General features: G+C 44.4%; 2 protein-coding genes across 18 annotated transcripts in view; one reads left to right on the forward strand and one right to left on the reverse strand.

Annotated features, from left to right (window-relative positions):
- Positions 1 to 1,231: 1,231 nt before the first annotated feature.
- On the reverse strand, positions 1,232 to 9,341 carry fgl1 (fibrinogen-like 1). The gene is made up of 7 exons (XM_088912577.1): positions 9,097 to 9,341; positions 7,138 to 7,303; positions 5,909 to 6,068; positions 5,576 to 5,673; positions 4,008 to 4,096; positions 2,202 to 2,389; positions 1,232 to 1,634 (listed from the first exon to the last, which is right to left on the reverse strand). Exons 1-7 carry the CDS (start codon positions 9,154 to 9,156, stop codon positions 1,475 to 1,477), a joined length of 921 nt encoding a protein of 306 aa, XP_088768703.1. The 5' UTR covers positions 9,157 to 9,341; the 3' UTR covers positions 1,232 to 1,474.
- A 1,745-nt stretch (positions 9,342 to 11,086) lies between these two features.
- The window catches only part of pcm1 (pericentriolar material 1), a 31,740-nt gene continuing 21,514 nt past the window's right edge, over positions 11,087 to 21,312 (forward strand). For 7 of the 17 annotated variants that reach the window (XM_088915796.1, XM_088916310.1, XM_088916398.1 and 4 more), the window contains exons 1-8: positions 11,089 to 11,305; positions 13,302 to 13,426; positions 14,906 to 15,148; positions 15,375 to 15,644; positions 18,851 to 19,021; positions 19,520 to 19,636; positions 20,035 to 20,202; positions 20,815 to 21,094. In XM_088915796.1, the coding sequence (XP_088771922.1) occupies positions 13,325 to 13,426; positions 14,906 to 15,148; positions 15,375 to 15,644; positions 18,851 to 19,021; positions 19,520 to 19,636; positions 20,035 to 20,202; positions 20,815 to 21,094 (1,351 nt within the window). In that variant the 5' untranslated portion in view covers positions 11,089 to 11,305; positions 13,302 to 13,324. Of the gene's footprint in view, positions 11,306 to 13,301; positions 13,427 to 14,905; positions 15,149 to 15,374; positions 15,645 to 18,850; positions 19,022 to 19,519; positions 19,637 to 20,034; positions 20,203 to 20,814; positions 21,095 to 21,312 lie in introns of all 17 variants that reach the window. The other 10 variants (XM_088916645.1, XM_088916725.1, XM_088916969.1 and 7 more) reach the window with 5 other exon arrangements.

The following is a 21,312-nucleotide window of genomic DNA, read 5'->3' on the forward strand; positions in this document are numbered from 1 at the left end:
TTCCATAGAATTCTACAATCCCAGCACTGAATAAGCCCAACGGTGCTTATCCTGGGACAAGATCATGCCCCAGAGTGGCAATGTGATTGTCTTATAAGTGAATAATGTCAGCTTGCTAATGGAACCAGTTAACCAAGTTCTACAAGGCTGTCAGGTACTCCTGCAATAAAGAGACCCAGAAAACCTACAGACGTGCTGGCCCTTCACACACGGAGTTGGACCACCGCCTTTTCAGTCATCAACCCTGAACATTATTTCATAATAAGACAACTTAACCTACACTCGCCAAAATGGAGAAATCAATTAGCTCAATACAGATACTGGAGCACTCAGTCTGCGATCCTCCAGGACCAGAGACATATCCGTTCATTACAACCGTTACGAGGAAGACTAAAATATTTATGATTTAAATTAGATTTTTGTTTTAGACCAGAAAAAAAAGTTTTCAGATTCACAACTGAAAATTCCCTTACAGTCCATACTGTCTCAGCTCAGCTGTAATTTCCCTAGGGACAAGAATGGGTTCCTTCAGTGTTTACAGCCACTTGCTCGGTGTTTTGTGTTTGACTTTGAGGTGGTTGGGCTTGGTGTTCTGAAGTGCACTGTAAAACAAATCACCAGGGTTAAATCTGGAGCTGAGGTGGTGGGCTAACAGTTATTTTGTTCCCCAGTGTGTGAAATTAAGGGTTTAAGAATGCTGAAGTGAAGATTATGTCCTGCAGCTACTGGATTTTTCTGGAGATCACAGTCAAGTTTAGATCTGTAGAAAAATTCTGCAACAGGATTAAAATAGCTCCGCCAGGAAGACCAGCAGATTCCAAATTCTCTATCTAACTTGGTACAAACTGTTTCATTTGAAATCCTCTGCGTACTAACACCTACAGGTCTTACATTGAATGTAAAGAACGAGAATTAGGGTAACCTGATATTTTCTGCTTTTTACAAAAGCAAAAATTCAGAAAACTTACCAGGAATAATATTTAGGGGGCATTTATTCACACAGAGATCTGCAGGATTCTGGAACAAATTTCCCAGTCATTTTGTTGAAGTCAGTACCCTGGCTTCTTTCAAGAAAGGGCTGACTGTGAACCTTGGAGCTACTACAGTAACTACCAAAAAGAAGTCCTCCTCTCTTTTTCTTGTGCTCTTAAGTGTCTTTTAATAACAGATGGATATTATAAGTATCTCAGATGTTATGCTTGTTAAAAAAATTGATTAAATCAGGCATCTATGAATGCTTTAAGCTTTATTAGAAATGTACAAAAAATGTCTAAATATAACCAGGATAATCAAACAGAGCAAAACGCCTTAGAAAACATTAGTATACTGTACTGCCGATGAAAGGGCTTTAAATAACACTGCCCTAAAATCTAGGAAACACGGAAGAAATAAGGCTGCAAAATAGTTTTAAGAAGTTTAAAATAATACTCTATTGGCTTGCAGCTGGCATGAGAAAGTTGTATTTTCTACATATTTACACCTCATTGGGTTCAAACTCAGCAGGCCTGATCTTCATTACAACAGATCTGATAGAGTACCACCATCCATGCCATGTGTACCAGATAATCCCGTTGTCGGAGACTGCCGTGTAGGGCCCCTTGTAGTAGTAGCCATTCAGGTTGACAGAGTGACATCTAGAGGAAACATGTGGAACAGCACGTCAGTTAAAGGCTGGCCAAGCCCACAGTGACTGTACGTGCAAGCGTAACAAACCTAATATTAGATTTAAAAAAAACAAAAACGTTTTTCTTTAAAATCCTAAACCATACAACTGGGTCAATCTTGTATTCCAAAAAAACACCATCAAATCTAAAACATCAAAACATCCTTAACAGAATGTTGTTTACCATGCATGTTAGAGGAATATATCCAATAAATACATATCCAGCACTTCAATTGAAACAAACTTCGAAGACAGCAAGGTTTAAAATGGAACAATAATATCAGCCATAGTTTCATTATATACTGTAGCTGCGTGAAAAAAAAAATCGAAAGCCATTCTCCGTCTTCACCGCGGGTGATCCTTGAGTTTCCTGTTTATGTCATTGCTGAACTGTATTCCGTGTACTCATGCCTGAAGCGGGATACTGCATTCCCAGTTTAATTTTGATCATATTAGTATTTGCTTTATGATCTTATTGACAAAAAGCAGTCATGCAACAGAACTCCCCAGCTACCGTCTACTGCACAGTGCAAAATACCTGTTGAACCACCAGCCAGCCGTGTCCTCCTGAGCGCAGCTGCCCTCGTAGCGGTCGTTGTCCCTGTCGTAGGTGCTGAAGTTCATCCCGTTGTGACCCGCCCACCACTGCACCTCGGGGTGGTATCTGCCCGACAGCGAGTCCCCCGCCGTCCCGGAGTATTCCCCGAAACTGAGCCGGTACGAGCTCTGAGGGAACAGCCGTGCACATCCAACAAGCTTCGCAGAGCACAAGGCTGGACGGCTTTATGGCAACAAAATCGTGCTGAGGCTTATCGGCGACAGCGGACCGAAAGCTTCAGACCACCGCTGTTCGCCACTGCACGGGACATGCTGGTGTCTGGATATAAATACCCTTTGATCCCTTTCCTCACCGTACTTCAGGTTATTCGTTTCTGAAGCATGAACACGTACAGGGTGCTGAGCCATCTCAGTAACCTAGGTGCCTTTTCCCAGTCCGAGAATGTCAAATAGCATTTAATACACACAACACCACTTTCATTAAACAAACGCATCCGTTGCTGGTGTTCAGGTAGTAGAAGCTAATTGAGAGGTAGAAATATCACCTGGCTAAAGTCATTGACTAAAACCAGTGGTGCTACTTTACTGTACTGGGAAATCATCACACTGTATAAAAATTGTATGTAATATTGTATGTAATACCCTCAGAACGCAGAGCCACATACAAGGGAAAAGAAAACCCCGATGTACTTCATCGCACCATGACAGGTCTTATCACATTTGCCTGTCATCTGTTTGCAGAGTTGCTCTGCTTCTTGTGTCATTTTCTCCCGCAGTCAGAGTGCTGATGTTTCATCCGTGGGCGACGCCCTTAGGTTAAATATTCACTAAAGTGCAGGGTGATGCCTTTAATATCTTTAATAACTGGGATGTGAGCTTTTCCAGTGACTCGGGAGTTGAAGAGGTGACTCTTGAAGTGCTCCCACGAGTCCCTGAGCCCGGCCATCCTGACTTGAAGGTTTGAAGTGCGAGCCGTACGCAAACCTGTAAGGCTTTTCTCCTCCCGTGCTCATTTATTCTGGGTTTACCTAGGTAAGCCATTTGAGAACATATCCTTATTTATTGAAAGCCCGAAGATCCGTCTGCACAGCCTCTACTGGAGCGACACGAATGAAGGGCCTTGCTCTGGGGGACAACAGCCACTGCCCAGCTGAAACTGGACCCACAACCCTCTGCTCCAGAGCCCTGACCACTGTTCCTTGCTGTAGCCTTCTAGCAGGACTAACAGATGTTTGAACCAAAGACAAAACAAAACGGAAGAGTCCTTCATGAGAGACACCTTCTACGTCTCTGGTATCCCATTACATGAAACGCAGACATTGTCCCGCACTCCTATAATAACTTTCTGGCATGTGACAGATATTCTCTATGTTTGCAACTTGCCTTTTTTAAAATATTTTGTCTTCCCATACAGAACATTAAATATTTTTCCAGGAATATACTGTATGTAGCATTTTCAAGATTCCCCCCCCCCAAGATTTTAACTAGCCATACAACAGGGTTCATGTTTGTGAAGTGTCTGTCCTGTGAGCGAGCATTTTTCACTTTGTCATCTTACTACACTCCAAGAAATACATAACTAGGCTCATGGATAGAAAAGGCATCAGTGCTGTGAACCTTTTTTTTCCCATTATTTGTTCTAAATTTTCACTCTCTGCTGAATTCTACTGGGTTTAAGCTATCAGCCTATTCCAATCATCTCCCTGCTCCAGTTTCTCCCTGCTCCAGAAATGATCTTTTTAATCTATAATGAGGTTAAATAGTAGAGAAGTATAATTTTCCATACCTGTTCATCTCCGACTTTAAAATTCCTATAGATGGCGAACCTCTGGTCACCTTCAAAGTCGATCATGTTAATCCTCAGATTGTAGTTTCCTAGGAGACAAGCACACGATGGTGTCTTACTGCTGTGCATTTAAAAAAGAAGCTGAGGGAATGTAAAAAACAGCACCTGCATACTCATATCACGGCACGCTTTTCCTTTAGGTGGGAATAGGACACAGTGTTCGGACAGGCAGTCCGGACAAGACAACTGTAAGCACAATGAACTTCTTATTGTGGCAGAAAAAAACAAACACGTACTGTGTCACAGTTTCAAAGAACCCAAGCAAGTCCAATAATCGAGTGCATTGCTCTGGTAGCTGAAACCTCATCCCCTGTGGGGACAATACCAGCGCTCAATATCCTCAAGGGCATCGACAATGTTAGCCCAGCAAGAGCAGAGAACCCCAAACCAGAGGGCAGAAGAGTCAACTGCGTGGAAGCACATTCAAAGGCAAGAATAGGAGGTTATGAACAACGATGTGTCTCGTTTTAGCTTGGCATCAGTGTGAATCTGTGTCTTGCGGTGGAGGCCTGTTGGTTGATGTCAGACGGAGGAGGAATTAGCTCGTTCAGATCTGCGCCCCGTGCAGCTGTTGGGGGTGAAGAAGGCACGCACTCTACAAAACACCTGGCCTTTCACAACACGCGACGTCACTCGGCAGCAGGAGACATGCAGGGAACCAGGCCGGAGTCACATTTCGCCCAGATGAACATTTACAAGCTGTCTTAACCAGCACTGGGACAATGATCGCCTGAGAGAGAAACACACTGCGAAATCGCGGAGAGACAGGGTGAGACTGGAGGTTCCACTACCAAGTAACTTGTGCGCAAGCTGTTCTGAAAGCAAAAAAGCAAGTTATGAAACTGGTCTTGTCTTTAATGTATAACTCTGCCTGCATCCCATCCTGACTGGACACTCACTTTTTTCCTGGTTAGAATTACGGCTAACTGGAATCTACCCTCATTGCACAGGCTGGAAAGGGGGAGCTGTGGACACATACAGTAGGTGCTCTGAGCAATGCTCCAGGCGCCCAGCTGTTGCTAAATTTTTCTCTTTTGTTCTTGATGTTGAAGACACACACAGACAATGTCCAGGACATGTATTCTCTTTGAAACAAGAGGGGTCAAATTCTCAGAACAACAAGTTACCAACAAGTAGGGCCCATTCTCTTAGAAAATGCAGTTTTTAATTCATATAACAATCATACAAAGTTATCTTTTTTTATAAGCTTTAATAATTTTAATGGAATTTTCTTTTAAATTCTAAACATTTTCCTTAACAAATGGGAAAAACTGTTAAAAGGCTTCTAGCTGAAACCAATATTAATGACCTGTATGGTCGCAGGAAATAATTAGCATGTCTGATGATAGACATCGACATTCTTTAATCCCCAGATGTTGCAAATCCAGCTAAGGAAATCGTTTACTAACAGAACCGAAGGGGTGAGTAAGGTGTCCACCTGTGGTTACTGTAGACTAACGGGGTAACTTTAATGTTACCTCAGCGCGAGCACTGAGGCGAGCACTCACCTTGGGACGTTAAGGAATGCAGTTTGTCGTTTCCTAACCAGAATTCTCCATCTGCAGAAAGCGTGTTTCCAAAGCCTTCTTTATAGTCTTTCCAGGGTCTAGGTTAAAACACAGCCAATCGCGTCAGCACAAAACCAGAAATCAATCTTAAATCTGTCTGCCTACAGTATGGGAAAAAAAGACATTGAAAAGACATTATTCCTTATTTTCCGCTCTTTTGTAATTGCGATACTCTCGCCCAGGTGTGAGATGTGCGTGTTTTTGTCAGTGAGCGGAGAGATCCAAAGCACAGTTTGATGGAGAAGAGCAGCTCAAGCTCAGGGTGTTTCCAACCTGTTGAAGGACTCGCTGCCGTCGGTGCGTCTCTGGACCACAGCCCAGCCGCCTCCTTCGCTCATGTCGCAGTAGACCAGGAACTCGGACGGAGACCGAAGGGGTTTAATCCGGTAGAACCCACTCCTCCTGTTCCCGGCGTTGAAGACCTGGGCGCAGTCTGAACACGGGTTTTAAATAAAACACATTTCAATAATAAAAAACCCCACTAACATCTAAATTAGACGACTTCATTGGTTTATTACAAGCTATAATAATGAAGGGATACAGCACGCGTAGAGTAAAGGAGTCCCTATTGCTGGTACATTTAAGAATTTTACAAAACAGCACACGCAGAACATTATCGGATTAAAAAGGTTGTGTTATGTGCAGGTGCGTGCAATTGTTAAGAGACGGTTTATGGTATATCAGATCTGTTAAAGCGGCTAATTAATCACCTTTAAAAATAAATAAAAGTTATAATGAATGTTTCACACATACCAGAAAATCAGGTGACTGAATTAATTTACAGCCACTGGTAATTACATTTAAACCTAGATAGCAATAGTGGTGTAATATGAGGCTAATTCTTCGAATAAGATGAAAAGGCATATTTTAAAAATGATCAAACCTAACACTGTTTTAATACACACATCTTCAGATGCGAAGATTCGCACACATGTCTGTGGTTACTAAAACCACAGGCTAAATACGGCCAGGTATGTGAAAATATTGATTTAAACCACGCCTTGACAACTCTAAATGCAGTTGACGATAACTTCTATTATACAAAACAATATCAAAAAGATGCATTTATAATTCGTACACATACGCAGTCATATCCGTACTGATGTTTACAAAGATGGAATAAGATTTTTTTTTGCAGTAAAGCAGATCTTCTGAGTGATTAAATAATTCCCATTTCAGCACTTCAGTCATTTCTTAACATGGAAACCACACCTAATATGCCATTATTCCGTGATTAGACCTTTCCTGAAGTTCGGTGGCGATTATTCCAGCTAAGCTGACGCGAGAATCACACCAGTTTCTTGCAGAACCCCGCACAATCAAAGCAAAACAAAACAACAACACGCAGCCACATCTTTCCAGCGGTTGCGCCCTTATCTGTCTAAACAGACAGCGAGTGTTCTGGTTTTCTCCAGAATAACAACACTGAGATCCGGATAGCGGATAGCGGATAGGGGATATCTCTGCTCCCTGCCGTGACGTGGAAAAGTCGAGCCCCAGACCTGCGAAGTCCGTCTGTCCCGGTGGGTTCGGGCTGTGGTCGGCCGCCCTGTACTGCCGCTGGCTGCGGAGCTGCTCCACCTGCAGCTGCTGCTGCCCGACCCGCTGCTCCAGGGACCGCACCTGGGCTCTCAGCCTCCGCCGCTCGTCGGGGCAGTCCTCGGGAGCCTGGGGGCGCAGCGAGGGAAGAGACAGGACAGACAGCACCGACTGAAACCCGGGCTTTCACCCGGCCATTGCTAGGCGCCAGCGCTGGGAGGGTGGGTCGGAGTATTTATTAGGCGAGACTTATTACGGCCGACTTATTACTGAACTGATGATGCTAAGAGGAAAGCTCTGAGCATCATCAAAGACCCCACACACCCCAGCTACAGACTGTATGACCCTCTGCCATGTAGAAAACGGTACCGGAGCATTCGGGCCCGGACTACCAGACTCAGAGACAGTGTTTACCCCCGCACTATCAAACTATTAAACTCCCAGCCTCTCTCACTCTCACCTCACCTCTCACCTATGATCTGAACCTCACAGTGCCTTCTTTCTTTCTTACCAAAAACCCAAACACACATTGAAATCTACCTCTACCTTACATGCCAAAAAGCTCACTCCCCATAATTTTCTATCCCTTTATTTGACTCTGTTGATGCCTGTTTTTGCACATCTGATGTTGTTTTGCACATTACCTGTTACCTTCTGTTGTTTTGCACACTGCCTGTTGTCTCTTTCTTTTATTATACAATTGTATTGGTTTTTGCACTACTTATCGTTTGAGAGCTAGCTAAATCGCATTTCGTTAGACCATATACCTGTATATGAGTATAATGACAATAAACTTGAACTTATTACTGGACTGCGACTGTATTTTGAAGTCATGGACCCGCGGCGACAGCACAAACATCCCCAGAATCAAAAGTCTCGCCCTGCTGCCACTACAAATAACGGCGAGCACTGCGACACAGATCATAATAAAAAAAAAGAGGAATCACAGTAACTTTTAAACAGACTTCAGCTACACTGTAATGTGTTCAAATGCAAAGGGAAATGGGTAAAAAGTGTGTGATTTATTAGAACATCTCGTGTAAGCAGAACCCTTTTCTGCTTCAGTTTCGGCTTGTTTGACTGCCTGTGCTAACTGCATGTTATTGTTTGCACGTAACAGCCTCCTTTCGTGCAACTTGCATTTCTCCGCGAGACGCTTCTTTCATTCCACAGCAAGCGAGCTGCCCTGTGGATGTGCTCTGTGAGGGACCTCTACCCCCTGGAAACACAAGGTGGCGACTTCATCACACACAAGGACAGTCAGTAAAACAGTACTGTACCGTTCGTTTCAAAAGCGCTCCACCTGGTGGCTACTGCCGGTCATTGCACGCAGTTTCCTTATCGTGAAGCGTTTAATAATCCTGTACTAAACCACCATACAAATGCACTTTGGGAACACTGAGTATTTTGACCTAAGCAATATTGTACACACTTGTGTCTACGGAATGCCACATATGACCTATTATTATATATACGTTATTGCAAGACAGTCCAAGAACACGTCATGACAGGACACCAAGAGTACGCACGGAAAAGGGGTTTGAAGGGTGAAACATGGTCTTCTAACTTTTCAGTAACTATACAATTAAGAAAATGAAAAACGAAAGGAAAAGAGCAGATGAAAAGGTTATGGCAAAATGTAAGAGATCTTTATGGCATTATGAATAGAGAGCTCATTTCCTAAGATGCTCTTGGACAGAATTACATTCAGACACAATATTGAAGGGAACAAGCCAGTACAAAGTATATTTAAAAACTGAACGGCAAGCATAAAATATAAGGCAAAAAAATATTCCCAAAAACAGATTTAGACAAAGCCAAATCTGAGGTTTATGTACCCAAAATATCTGAAAATGAAAAAAAAACTGACTACTGATAATAGTCTGGAGAATAATTTATACTTTTTAACGTCTGTTACTTACCGACATACAGAAATTCCCAAAGAAAACCATTCCCAACGCAAAGAGCCAAAATATTTTCATTTCTGCCCCCTTTCAGTTCTTCTTGAAATAATGCAATTCTCGGTCGTGGCGGTTTCACAAAACCCTCTTGCTTGAGCTGCTTTGAAGACGAGGGGTTCCTCTCTGCAGCTGCCCGGCTCTTCTCTCTGGCTGAAGAACAGCCGGGCTTCTCCCCCGAGTCCAGAAGGCTCTGACCCCTCCACTCTGGCAGTGTGGATACGAGGGTGAGTCAGGGGGGAGGAATGCTGGGACTGCCGGGATAAACACCATCGTACTGCCACTCTTTAGGAAATCAAGCAAAACACAGGTGTAACATGAAAATACCGTACAACTATACAGCCGAAAAGCTCTCAGAAAATGTTGCTATGAACTGAAGTTACTGTGTAGTGTACACAGTCTACTCCAGTAAACAATATACAGTATATTACTTAGGAAACACTAGGTTGTTATTAAACCATATATTTTCAAGCTAGCCTTTTCTTGATCCTATGACATCCTATTCCCTGTTTTGAGGGACACTGCTAAGACACTCACTGCCTCTGAAGAGCCCCAGGTAGATACAGGACAGCTCTGTCACAGGGCTGACAGTAAAAGCACCACTTCAAGAACGCAGCAGAACAAGCCACTACCAACCATGGTGAAGCACGCATCTTTCTGAATTCAAGTCTCGGTCAAGCAAGTTTAGGTGTTGCAGAACAACTGTTTGTTAAAGGAGAATTAAAGAAAACACCCGAAAGACGTCAAAACACTTCAACAAGTAGATCGACTGGAGATCTTTTCTGGCTTCAGCACTCTTACTGTAAGTCATGTTTAAAAAACGTCACACTATGCAATCACAAGAAAGAAACTCTGGACTCCGGCACCGGGAGTCTGTGCCTTTTGCTGAGGTGGCTGAGCGTCGGGTCGTTTTTCCCTCCCCCCCGTGATAAACATCTTTTATAAACACTGACCATCGCTGTGAATCGCAGATACCTGTGCGATCTGTTTGCCAATGCCGAACACAAAAACGAGGAACGGGAAGGGAGCTTTCTAACAGTGCAGTCTCGGGGCCTGCTTCGCTATTTCCCCCGCGCTGTCCTGGTCATTAGGGGTCACAGAAGTGTCTCCTGTGTGCTTGTGACCTCTGTGACGGACTTGATCCAAGGCCAGCGACCTGCCTTGAGCCCTGTGCGTGTCCGTTCAACGGACTATCAACTCCTAGTGCGCCCCGCCTGCCCGAAACAAAGTCTCTGGGGTTCAGGGCGTAAAAAAACATGTCCAGATTTACAATATTGTGAAATTTGTCAAGGCTGGGGGGGGGGGGGGGGGGGACCCAACAACAGCAACTCAGGATTGCAGTTTATCTCCATGCAAAATTAAATATGTCGATAAATCAGGGAGAGGGGCGCTGAGCAGGGGGAGCTGTTGTATCGTCCCTTCGTCATTTTTTTTTTGTCTTTTAGATACCACCCTCTCGATTAGCATAACGAGAAACGGCTAACTCCGGGGTGAAAGCCAAAAAGGGAGGAAAAAAAAATAGCCCCTAAATTAGACTTTTACGCAAGGAGGTCGCCGCGGTGATAGTCCGAGGTGGGGTGAAAGTTTGGTGCACGTCATACCGGGACAGCAAAGAGAGGAGCTGGAGGGCTAACTGGGATTAAAGAGTACGGGAGCCAGCAGCTCCCACCGTCCTCCTGCGCTCTTCCCGGCGCGTTCCGGCCCGCAGCGCCTAGCAACGTGACCCCGCACAACCCCTCGTCACCATCCGAGCAAGCAAATAGGCCCGGCCACCCGTTCACAGATACCTTGGTATCGTCAGAATTGCCGTTGTGTGTGTGTGTGTTTATCACTTGAACGCCTCATGAGGTGTTTACTGGAGCTCTCTGAAGGCGCAGTGAATAACCGGCCCCGAGTCTCCCGTGTTGGCCAACTGGTCGCTATTGGTAACGGTGTATCCCTGCGCCGGCTCGCTTCAAACAGAAGAAAACATGGCGGCCGAGCCAGTGCGACTGCTGGCCTGGAGGCGCTGGGAGCTGCTATTGTAAATCGGCTCAGTCGAGGCGGGTTTTAAAACGAGCGTTAGTGCCCCCCCCCACCACCACCACGGAAGGATAGAAAAGGAGCCCTCCCGCCTTCCGCGTCGTGGATTAGATTGTTTCAGGTCCGGACGAAGGTATCAGGAGTCCGTGAGGTAAGGCGTCCTGTCGGGACTCCGGCTCGGCTTGTGTTGTGTTGTGTTGTGTTGTGTTGTGTTGTTGAGGAATGGAAGTGGGGGGGGAAACGGCGAGGCAGCGGTGCGCAAAGGCTTTGTGATACAAGGACCGTGTGCGTTTGTGTAGCAGTGCTGTGCAGGCTTGCTCCTGCGGGAGAAGGAGGGGACCGGGGCTCTGGCGGTGGCAGGCTCCGGGCTGCCCCGGGGGGGTTCGGCGCGTCTCTGCGGGCTTGCGGTCCTCCTCGGCTCTCGGTGCGCTGAGCCAGCCCTGGCTCCTGGCTTTAACTGGGATAGGGTGACAGCTGCCCAGCCCCCGGCACGTCGGGCGGCTGCTGCTGCTTGAGAAGAGACCCCGAACACCCGCAGACGCGCCGGGCCTGCGGGACTGGACGGGACCGGACCGGACGGGGCTGGACCGCCCCGGGAGGGAGCTCCCAGTGACGGACACAACACAGGCCGCCTGGGTCCGTGTGGCAGACCCCCCCCCCCGGTGTCCCAGCCCGGCGGTGTGTCGCTGCAGCTGCCGTTGAGCCTTTAGAGGTCTCCGGCCTGTCTCTCTGGTGCCCGCCGGGTCTCCACGGCAACCGGCCCCCGCCGTCGAAATCACAACACAACGGAAAAAGCCCGCGACGGGGGGGGGCGGTTGCCCGGAGGGGTTTGGGGTTTGGGGTTTGGGACGGCAGCGGCTAAGCTAAGGGTTATTTTTAAATCGCTTTTTAAAACACCCCAGCGGTCCGCGCGTTGGAAAGAAACGGTCTCTGCGAGTTCACCAGCCGGCGCTGAAACCGGGCCCGGACCGGGACGCGGCTCCGGGGCGCTTGGTGGCGGGCAGGGCAGGGGAGGGGCGGGCCGGGGGGTGTGTGTGCAGGTGGGAGAGGGAGGGGGGCGGTGCTGCTGCTGCGGTTTTTGCCGGTAAAAGTAGCGGGTCTTTTCGGCGCGGAGCTTCCTCCTCCTCCTCTTCTCCCTGAGCAAACTGCCGCGGCTCAGTGCGCCCCCGGCCTGGAGAGAGCAGCGCCTCTGGGAGCAGGTGTCCCCAGAAACCTGGGCTGAGCGCCTCGCCGGCACCCTTTCCTCTCTGCGCGCCCCCGGGGAGCCGCAGGTAGGCTGGACTGTGTTACCTGGGCTGTAGCGGGGATGCGGTCCTACCGCTTATCCCTGCTCTTCTTGGGGGACGACGACTTAGTGGGCTGTTTTCTGTGCATTTCCCTTGGCAGCGCAACCTGAGTATGGCGTATGCGAGGGCGGAGAGGTTAAAACCTACCCCCCCCCCCCCCCCCCCAAAGAAAAAAATATTCTAAGTTTTACCTTTTGAAATCCGTCAAAAGTTCTGAATCGTTCCAAATCGGCTGCAAGTAGGTAACTGTATCGACAGGTGAACCCACCTGGCTTTTGACTCGGCCGGTATTGGATCCGTTTCGTGGGGCCCAATGCGTGCGGTCTCGGCGGATTTCACTTGAGTGGGCTGGACTTGCAATTCGTGTGTTCTGGCGTAGTTCCCGTGCAGAGCTGGCTTAGCCCCGTGTTCATAAATTCAAACCCCCTCTTTTTAGGTGCGTTGCTTTGCAATAGGTGTGCTTTTCACCTGTCCTTCTGGTTTGAAACACTGGCTGTTACTGTGAATTATGTGTACTGTATAGAATCACCAAATAGCTGTTGTGTTCAGGGCAGTCTGTTACCAGAGAGTTTAGTAGTCATCAGCTTAGTTTTTTACAGGTGGGAACTGCCGTTGTTATCGTGAGTTTTTTTTTGGGGGGGATATAAAGCACTTGCACCTACGAAGGTGTAGGGTACTCTCCAGGATGTGTGTGATGTAGTCCAACAGCCATCTGAAATACCTGTAAAAGTGAAGTTTATCGACACCTGTCGCTCAACCCGCGTGTCAGTGGTTAACCCCCACCTGTGGTCCCAGTGGCTGTGGGCTGTTGGGACTCTCCTTCTGGGGGCTAATGGGCTGGAGTTCTTGTGTGCTGCGCAGGTGGCCATTTGAGCGAGCGAGACATGGCGACAGGAGGGGTCCCCTTTGACGACGGCGTCGATGACCAAGAGCTGCCCAACTGGAGCATCAGTAACGGGAGCCTGGATGACCGGCTGAACAATATGGTAAGCCTGAATAATGCATTTCGCCAGTTGATTTATTTATCATGCGCCTGACTTGGCCATGGAAACTGCAGCCTGAGCTGACCCGTGTCGTTATAAAGGTTTTTCCTTCAGCACAGTTGTACAGAGTACTGGTGTTCTCATTTGGTGGTTCAGTCGGTCCCTTTTGTCATGGCTCTCGCTCTGTGGAGCCGTGCTTGTAGTGTGTCTGCCCGGTGTGTGTGAGGGACAAGAAGGTTGGGTGTGTAGTTTAGGCTGTGATGTATTACTTATGTTGAAAGGACATTTCAGTTAAATGGTTTAGAATCCAGCCTTTAAGCCTGTTTACGATTCACGTGTGACACAAGCTGTAGGCGTTTTGCTTTGCTGGATAGTAAAAGTTAACGTAAAATAACTATTAACAGTGCCCAGACAGTTTATCTTCATTCATGTTACTTCGCTTTCTTTTAAGAATGCGCTGCACCTGCTACATATACACCTGCAAAGGCTTCACCTCGTCTAAGTGGAAGTGTTGGGTTACATTTCATAATTTATTAGTTCCTGTAATGTCTGTGTTATTGGAACTATTTTGGCATTCTCTAGGGTTCACCACCACATTTACTGCCATATAAATAACTCTCTTCCACCTATTTGGTAATTATGCAAAAAAACATTAAAAATATTGTTACCTATGGAATTTACTTTTGTTCCTAACTGGAGTTGCTGATTTTGTTCATTGATTGGTGTTGCTGAGTAAATCTTCTAATTTATATATTATACAATGTGTCAGCAAATTTCTGTGCAATGCAGAGTTAATGGTTGTTACAAATTAAGATATTTCTTTCCAATATCCAATTTTATGATGCTTATTCCATGATCACATTGAATACTTCTATAAATAAGAATTCGATTTGTTTTTGTACATGTTTGTCTAGTCCATTGATTTAAAAGGGCAAAACAAGTGAATGAAAGGTAGGATAGTAGCATTTTGTTTTCTCTAATTCTACCTGACCACAAAACTGCTCCAGCAGGAGCCTTGTATTCAGACAAAGGCTAACATTTGTAGCGCAGCAGAAGTACTTCATAGTTTGCCTTTTTTTAGACCTTGCATATATGTTCTTTATATTAATAAAAACAGTTAATAATCAAACTTTGTTCTGTTATCTAGAAGCTGACACTAATGACGTTGGATACTTTTTAACGGTTAAAATATACCCACTGTAGCAACTCTTAACAAATGTTCAAAAATGGTCTTGACTGACAAGGCTGCAGCCTCACGGGCTGTTGCAGAACAAAACTATCATGAGCTGTAATGAATTTTTTCAGGCTCTAAATGTTTTATAGAGCTTGTGCTATTTGTATGTGTCGTAGAAGTGGAGGCAGTCAACCCACAATGGAGGTCTACGTGTGAAAAGTGAAGATGTGTGTTGCTGCTGTTGATTAGGATGGCTCTGTTTAGCCTGTTACTTGCATCTTTATTTCAAACCAGTGTTTTCCTTGTAGGATTGGGGTGTGCAGCAGAAGAAAGCCAACAGGTCTTCAGAGAAGAACAAGAAGAAGTTGGGTGTTGCTGAAAGCCGGTTAACCAACGACATCTCGCCAGAGTCTACTCCTGGTGCTAGTCGGAGACGGGCAAGAACGCCTCACTCCTTCTCCCATGTGAAGTATGCCACCCAGATGTCTGTTCCTGAGCAAGCAGAGCTAGAGAGACTCAAGCAAAGGATCAATTTCACGGATTTGGATGAGGTGGGTGAAGCCGAATCTTTCCACCCTGTGTGGAAATCGGAGGATTGGTAACTGTAAGAGGAGGAAATCCATTGTTCGATTTTGATATTAGTAAAAGCACTCGTTTACATCATGACATAATGTCCTGGTAAGGCAGCTTTGAAAGACTTGAACAATTTGAGTTGATTCAGATTTTTTTTGTGTGTAGCTCTGTAGTAGTATTCTAACGACGAGCTTTTGTTTCCAGAGGAGCATCGGGAGTGACTCGCAAGGCCGAGCCACAGCTGCAAACAACCAAAGGCAAGTCGCCGAGAACAAAAAAGCGTTCAACTTCTTGCCCCTGCACGTCAACACTAACAAAAGCAAGGAAGTACCTGCCTCTGCTGGCAAAGACAGCAAAAAGCAGTCCCCAGGCAAAGACCCGTCTACGTCCGTTCTGAGCAAAGATCCGTTTCAGGGGGACCAGGGATCTCAAGCGGAAGATGGCAGGGGAGAGCCTGGAATGGACAGTAGTCAGGTAAGTTTTATCATACTGGATTTTTAGTGTTTCTGTAAAAATGTTTTTTAAATTAACAAAAGACTAAAGAGGAACTTGGCACCTTATTGAACTTTTTCATTTTATAGAAGTTCAGATGGGTACCCAGGCAAAAAGCTTCAGTTTTTTAAATCAAAATTCTGTTGTATTTAAAATGGCAGTTATGACGGATTTCTAAACTTTTTGAGGAACCGAGTTCATTAAGTACGTCATTGCTCAGAGATGTCAGCGTGCTTGTATGTTTAAAGTTTATTTAAGCCTTTAAATCATATAGCCTATATATTAATTTAAACCTATACCCTATAGAACATCTATAGGATGTAATGCATATGGAGGGGAATGTGACAAGAAAGGCTGTGTTAATATCTTTAGATTTACTTGAGTCCATTATTCACATGACAGGCAGAGTTCAAAAATAAAATAGTCATCAAAATCTTGTTCTGCTCAATTTAAAGTGTGTGTTGTAGGTGTGCTCTTCTTTATAAAGATTTGCTTAAAATTAGTGTCCTAGTCTTGTTGCCCACAAATTGCAAATTAAAAATGGCTGTCTTTTAAAAAGTGGAATTGAGTACTGGTTTTGGAATTTGGTTGGTGTAAATTGAAAGTTTTGATGCCCTAGGCTTGGGCCTATGGGCAGAACAGACCTTTGATCTGGTATGGAGTGGTTCAGTGCAGTTTTAAGGTCTCATTGTGTGACCAGCCTTTGTTGGTGGTAACAAGATCTGGCAAGAAAACAATTGCTTGCTGTAGTAAAAGCTGTGTCTGTTACCACGCTCAATGTTGCTGTTCCTAAAGAAGTGATATTCTAGCAACAAAGGTACTATACGCAATCCAAGCTGGTTTTGTGTTCATGTAAACAAACACTGACTGGCCACAGATAAATTTTATTGGTACTCAGAGGAATATTTGCGTATGATGGAAAATTAAAAGTAACTGCTTCAGCTTCTTTTACTTGGGTTGTTGGGCTTTATTCATAACTGTCACAGTATACCCATCTTAAGATAGACTAATGACTCCCTTCATGTTAAAATTGTTTTTGAATTGTCCACATTCATAAGGACAAGTCTGCATTTGTGAAGTTAAAAACCAAGTTGGAGAGGCCAGTGGTATCTTTTCCTGCTAACATTTAGAAACAAACGTTTATGCTCTGCTTCGATGTAACAGGCATAGTATACACCTAACTGGTAATGTTGTAGTACTGCTGCGAGTTTCTGCATACCTGTTTTTTTTGGTACTTGATTGTTAACTTCTGATTGTGTGATCGGGACCGTTGACCTGTCGGTTTGTAACGAGTACTGATAGGAGCACTTAGTGTTCTGTAGTAGTAACCACTTGTTTATTAAATATAGACGTGGTCAGCCCCTCGCAAACATAATAGTGAAGCCCTGGAACAAAGTTTGTGGCCAGTTTCTTAAATTTTAACATAAACTAAAGGTCAACTGGAATAGAGAAGGACCTGATTCACGAATTCTCACTATTTAAATCTACCTAAAATACTGCTTCAAGCTGAGCCATGAAACATGGTTACAAGTAGAAAACAAAGTGATGTTCTTGGCAATTAAAATGGAAGCTCCTTCACGCAAAGCTTCAGATGTCTGGCTGCTGTGTTGTATTGGTGGAGCTGGCGCTGTAGGCAGGATGTGATTCTAGTGTCACTGAGCATTTTGCAGACAAAAGGGGATCTGCATTTGTGCTTAAATGTGACTCGTGTACATGCTTATGTAGATTGACTAATATGAATACATTGGGGAATGTCTCTGTGGTTATAATCATCCACGTCTTGTCAAGCAACAATTATTGCCCACTGTTGATATCTTTTAAAAAAGACTTGAGAGGAATCGGCTGATGTTTGCTGTTCAGCGGTATCTTAGAGTACTATTAGTTTGGGGGTAAGTATGTATTAGTCTACGCCTTATCAATAATTGCAGAGTAAAAAAATCTTTGGTGACCACCTCTAGGTCTCAGTTCTGCGGGGCTTTTAGGAACAAGGAAAAGTTTCTACTTGTCCAGTTAAGCAAATATGAAGTTCAGGTAGATGACTAAGGGCACAGGTGGAAAGAAACCCTTCTGATCCTCTGACTGGAATTGTGCACTTGTGGCCTAGATTGTATCCATGCTGTAACTTATCATTTTGAAAATATAAAAAGGCAAGTTATTGTAGAAAATAAGGATCATACTTAGCGATCAGCATACAATGGAAAAGGGGAAAAAAGTTTAGTAACATTGAACACCGTGCAGTGCCCAATGATTCTGTTGTAAAGCCACCTTTATTTTACTTTTCGCTGCGAAATTCTTAACTTGCTCCTAACGCAGGAAATGACCTGTTTGCAGGAAGCTACTTGGATTTTAAAGCAGTTATGACTTTCCTGTGCTTGCTTCTTCAATAACATTTGAAGTCTTGTTTTGAAAGGTATATGCCAATTTGTGGAGGTGGGGTGGAGGATGCTAAATCTACAAATACAAATGAGGCACAGAACTTAAGTGGTGCTACAGAGCTGGTGAAATCTTGCGAACTATGCAAGAAGTTACTTTTTGTAATCTGGCTGACGCTGAACTAAAAATCTCAAACATTAAGTATCGTGTGCTGTTATAGTCCCAAGATATTGAAAATCTTGGTATTGAAATGTTGGTTTTAGTGGAATCCATATATTGAATCCTGACATTTTTGTGCTAGCTGTGCATCTGTATATCTACTCTATTTGTTATTGTGCTTGGTATGGGTGTGGTTATCTTGCAGAGAACTTGGTTTGTTTCTGGTGAAGCAGGCAATACGTCTGCTACCTGTACTGATGTAGCCAAGGTGCCTTCATAATGGGTGAGGAGAACCCAGTCAGTCTTCAGGAGGTTTTTGAGGTTCATGAAAATGTGACAAAATTATATGTAGTACCACTTTCACACATTTTCATTAAGAAAAAGGTCATTAGATTGTGAGTATCTTTTTCATCTGCATTTAGCACACACTAGCACAGGAATTCATGCTAAGCAAAGTTTTTAAAGCTTGCGGCATTTATCTGTATATAGTTCTCAACCTTTTAAAAACATCTGAATTAAATCGGTTTTGCAGGTAATCTTTTAAGTACTAAAACTGGGGGAGAAACTGCAATAACTTGAAACACAGTTCTTATGTTTACCATTTTGAATTTGTTTCATAAGTTCAGTAATGCTACATATTTCCTTGCTTTTTACAGGTTGTCAGCAAGCTTGTTCAAATTAGGGAATATATTGCTAAGGCCAGCTCCATGCGAGATGACCTTGTGGAAAAAAATGAAATACCAGCAAATGTTGAGCGTTTATCACATCTAATAGATCACCTAAAGCAACAGGAGAAATCCTACTTGAGATTTCTACAAAAGATATTGGTTAGTATAACAAGAGTGCTTTTCTTCTCCAACTTGCAAAAGAGAAATCTGCAGTTTTTTGTTATTTTTCCCATTATAATTGCTTCAGAAAGGCTTTATGAACATGGTGTGTCATTTCATCATGGCAAATAAGTTTGTCTTGTATGGCGTTGAATAGCCCTCCTGAAATGTTATGATAATTTATATAATTCTCAAATCGCTGTCAGAAAAGTGATTAGTATTTCCTTTTAACTCCAAAGTAGTTATAATTGCTGGGGGTGTAATTTCAGTGTTTACTCATGACTTAAGTCAATGTGGTGTAGTTTCATAGAATTTTATTCCACGATGAACAGTTGTGGATGCTGTTGCCATCCAAGTCTGTTCTCCTCAGAAATGAACTTTCTGTGCCAAAACTGATCAAATGCCCCTTTTGCAAACGTGTGCGTTTGGATTTTATGAGCTCTACCTTTTGATGAAGTTGCGTTTATAGAAACTTAAATCTCGAACCCAACATTACAGGCGAGAGAGAATGACGAAGAGGACATTTGTACCATTGATTCAGCAGTGGGATCAGGCTCTGTGGCCGAGAGTACGTCTCTGAATATAGAACTTCATTCTGAGGCTTCGGATGCCACAGTAAGTTATTTAGATGTAATCAGCAGATAGAAATAAAGCATTTGAATAGCACTTTCATGGAGAATATTTTGACTTAAATTTTTTCAATGTTTTCGACTTGTATCGTTGCTTATAAAAAATGTAAACTAAAGGTCTTTATTGTTACACAATTCTTGGATCCCGTTTTTGTCCTTTAGCCATTTTAGTGGAGCTAGTAAAGAGTGGACCTAAATATCTTGTTAATCTGCATTTTAGGATCCAATTTTAAAACCGGTGCTCTGGTGTGGTGTGCCACGGTCCAGATGAAAAGTCATTTAATATTTTTTAACTGCATTTAACTCATTGACGGCAGTTAAAGTATTTTAGTGACACTTGTAACATTACCTTCATGATCTAACCATGATTGAACTATTGCAAAGGAGATCTCTCAAATACTGAAATATCGACCCCACATTGAGGACAATCTAGGGAGTTCTGCCACACCAGTCCAGGTTTCAGACTTTGATGTTACTGCAACACGAAAAAGAGAGAGAGCTGCTCTGAATGGCAGTTGGCCTGATAGGATTAATAGCCATCATCTTGGAAAGGTACCCCAACAATTGCCTTTGATATTGTAACAATTTCTTTCCCCTCTTAGTTGCTTCTCATTTCACATCTTTGTTTACTCTGGGCTTCAGCTAAACGAATTACTGGTTTACACTGCTTTTTTTGGGGGGGGGAGTTTTTAAGTGGAGAAAGTGTGATTTACATCGGCTTGCCGCTCATACTGCTGCAGTTGCCTTAAATTTATTATAACGTTAGCATGTTGGAAGATGACTTGTTCATATCGCATCCAAGGGTATACCTGTAACCACCTAGAATTTTTTTTTAAAAAGTATTAACCTCGCTAAGCCGTTGCTTTTGCTGACTGATAGAAAACTGTTTGTGAAAAGTGTAAATTTACTTTTTATGTACTTTTGGATTGTTTAAAAGTTTTTTTTTCAAATGCTCGCGCCTTGTGCAGTAAGAAGTAGGATTTATGCATACAATTCACAGCCGTCCATGAATCTACGTAACTGAATGCTTGCTCGTCTTCTGTGATGCATAGACAGTGGGTTTTGGATATTTGGGCGTGGTGATGAATTTATTTGATTGATAGCTCTATACAGGATGACTTCAGGTTTGCTTAAATGTGCTCTTGACCCCCCCCTTGCTTGTAGGGTCGAGATCCTCACGGCGAAGCGAAGGAGGAGCTGGAGAACCTCCGGCGGCAGCACGACCTCCTGAAGAAGATGCTCCAGCAGCAGGAGCAGCTGAGGGCGCTGCAGGGGAGGCAGGCCGCCCTGCTGGCCATGCAGCACAATGCCGAGCAAGCCGGCGCCGGCGTGGACGATGCCGGTATGAGGCAGCGGCACCCTGTGCCTTCTCCGTCCGTTCAAAGGGCTTCCCCTGCGTCCTGTCTGAATTGCGCCGGAGAGTGCCCTCCACCTGACCGCAAGGGTTAGTGATGCAGGAGCGCCAGTGGTGGGGGAGACTGGTCGGCCGGCGTAGCCTGTAGACTTGCGTTCTCTTGTGCAAGGGCAAACACCCAGTCGGTATCCTTGCGGTCTTGTGCTCAGGTCTGCAAGGGCTTAGGGTGTCCCATTGGTAAACTTGTTTCACAAGGGAGCTCAGGGGTGCCCCCAGAGCTCGTAATATTTTAACTCATTTTATGTAAA

The sequence above is a fragment of the Atractosteus spatula genome, chromosome 1 (genome assembly GCF_055471065.1).
Source record: "Atractosteus spatula isolate fAtrSpa1 chromosome 1, fAtrSpa1.hap1, whole genome shotgun sequence".
Taxonomy (NCBI): domain Eukaryota; kingdom Metazoa; phylum Chordata; class Actinopteri; order Semionotiformes; family Lepisosteidae; genus Atractosteus; species Atractosteus spatula.

Bases quoted from the DNA above. Each gene is read 5' to 3' on its own strand.
- fgl1 (XM_088912577.1), bottom strand. From the start codon at position 9,156: ATGAAAATATTTTGGCTCTTTGCGTTGGGAATGGTTTTCTTTGGGAAT. The intron at 5,674-5,908 runs GTTGGAAACACC...GTTTTAACCTAG, and splicing joins GGCAGCGAGTCCTTCAACAG to ACCCTGGAAAGACTATAAAG. The intron at 1,635-2,201 runs GTATTTTGCACT...TGTTTCCTCTAG, and splicing joins GCTGGCTGGTGGTTCAACAG to ATGTCACTCTGTCAACCTGA.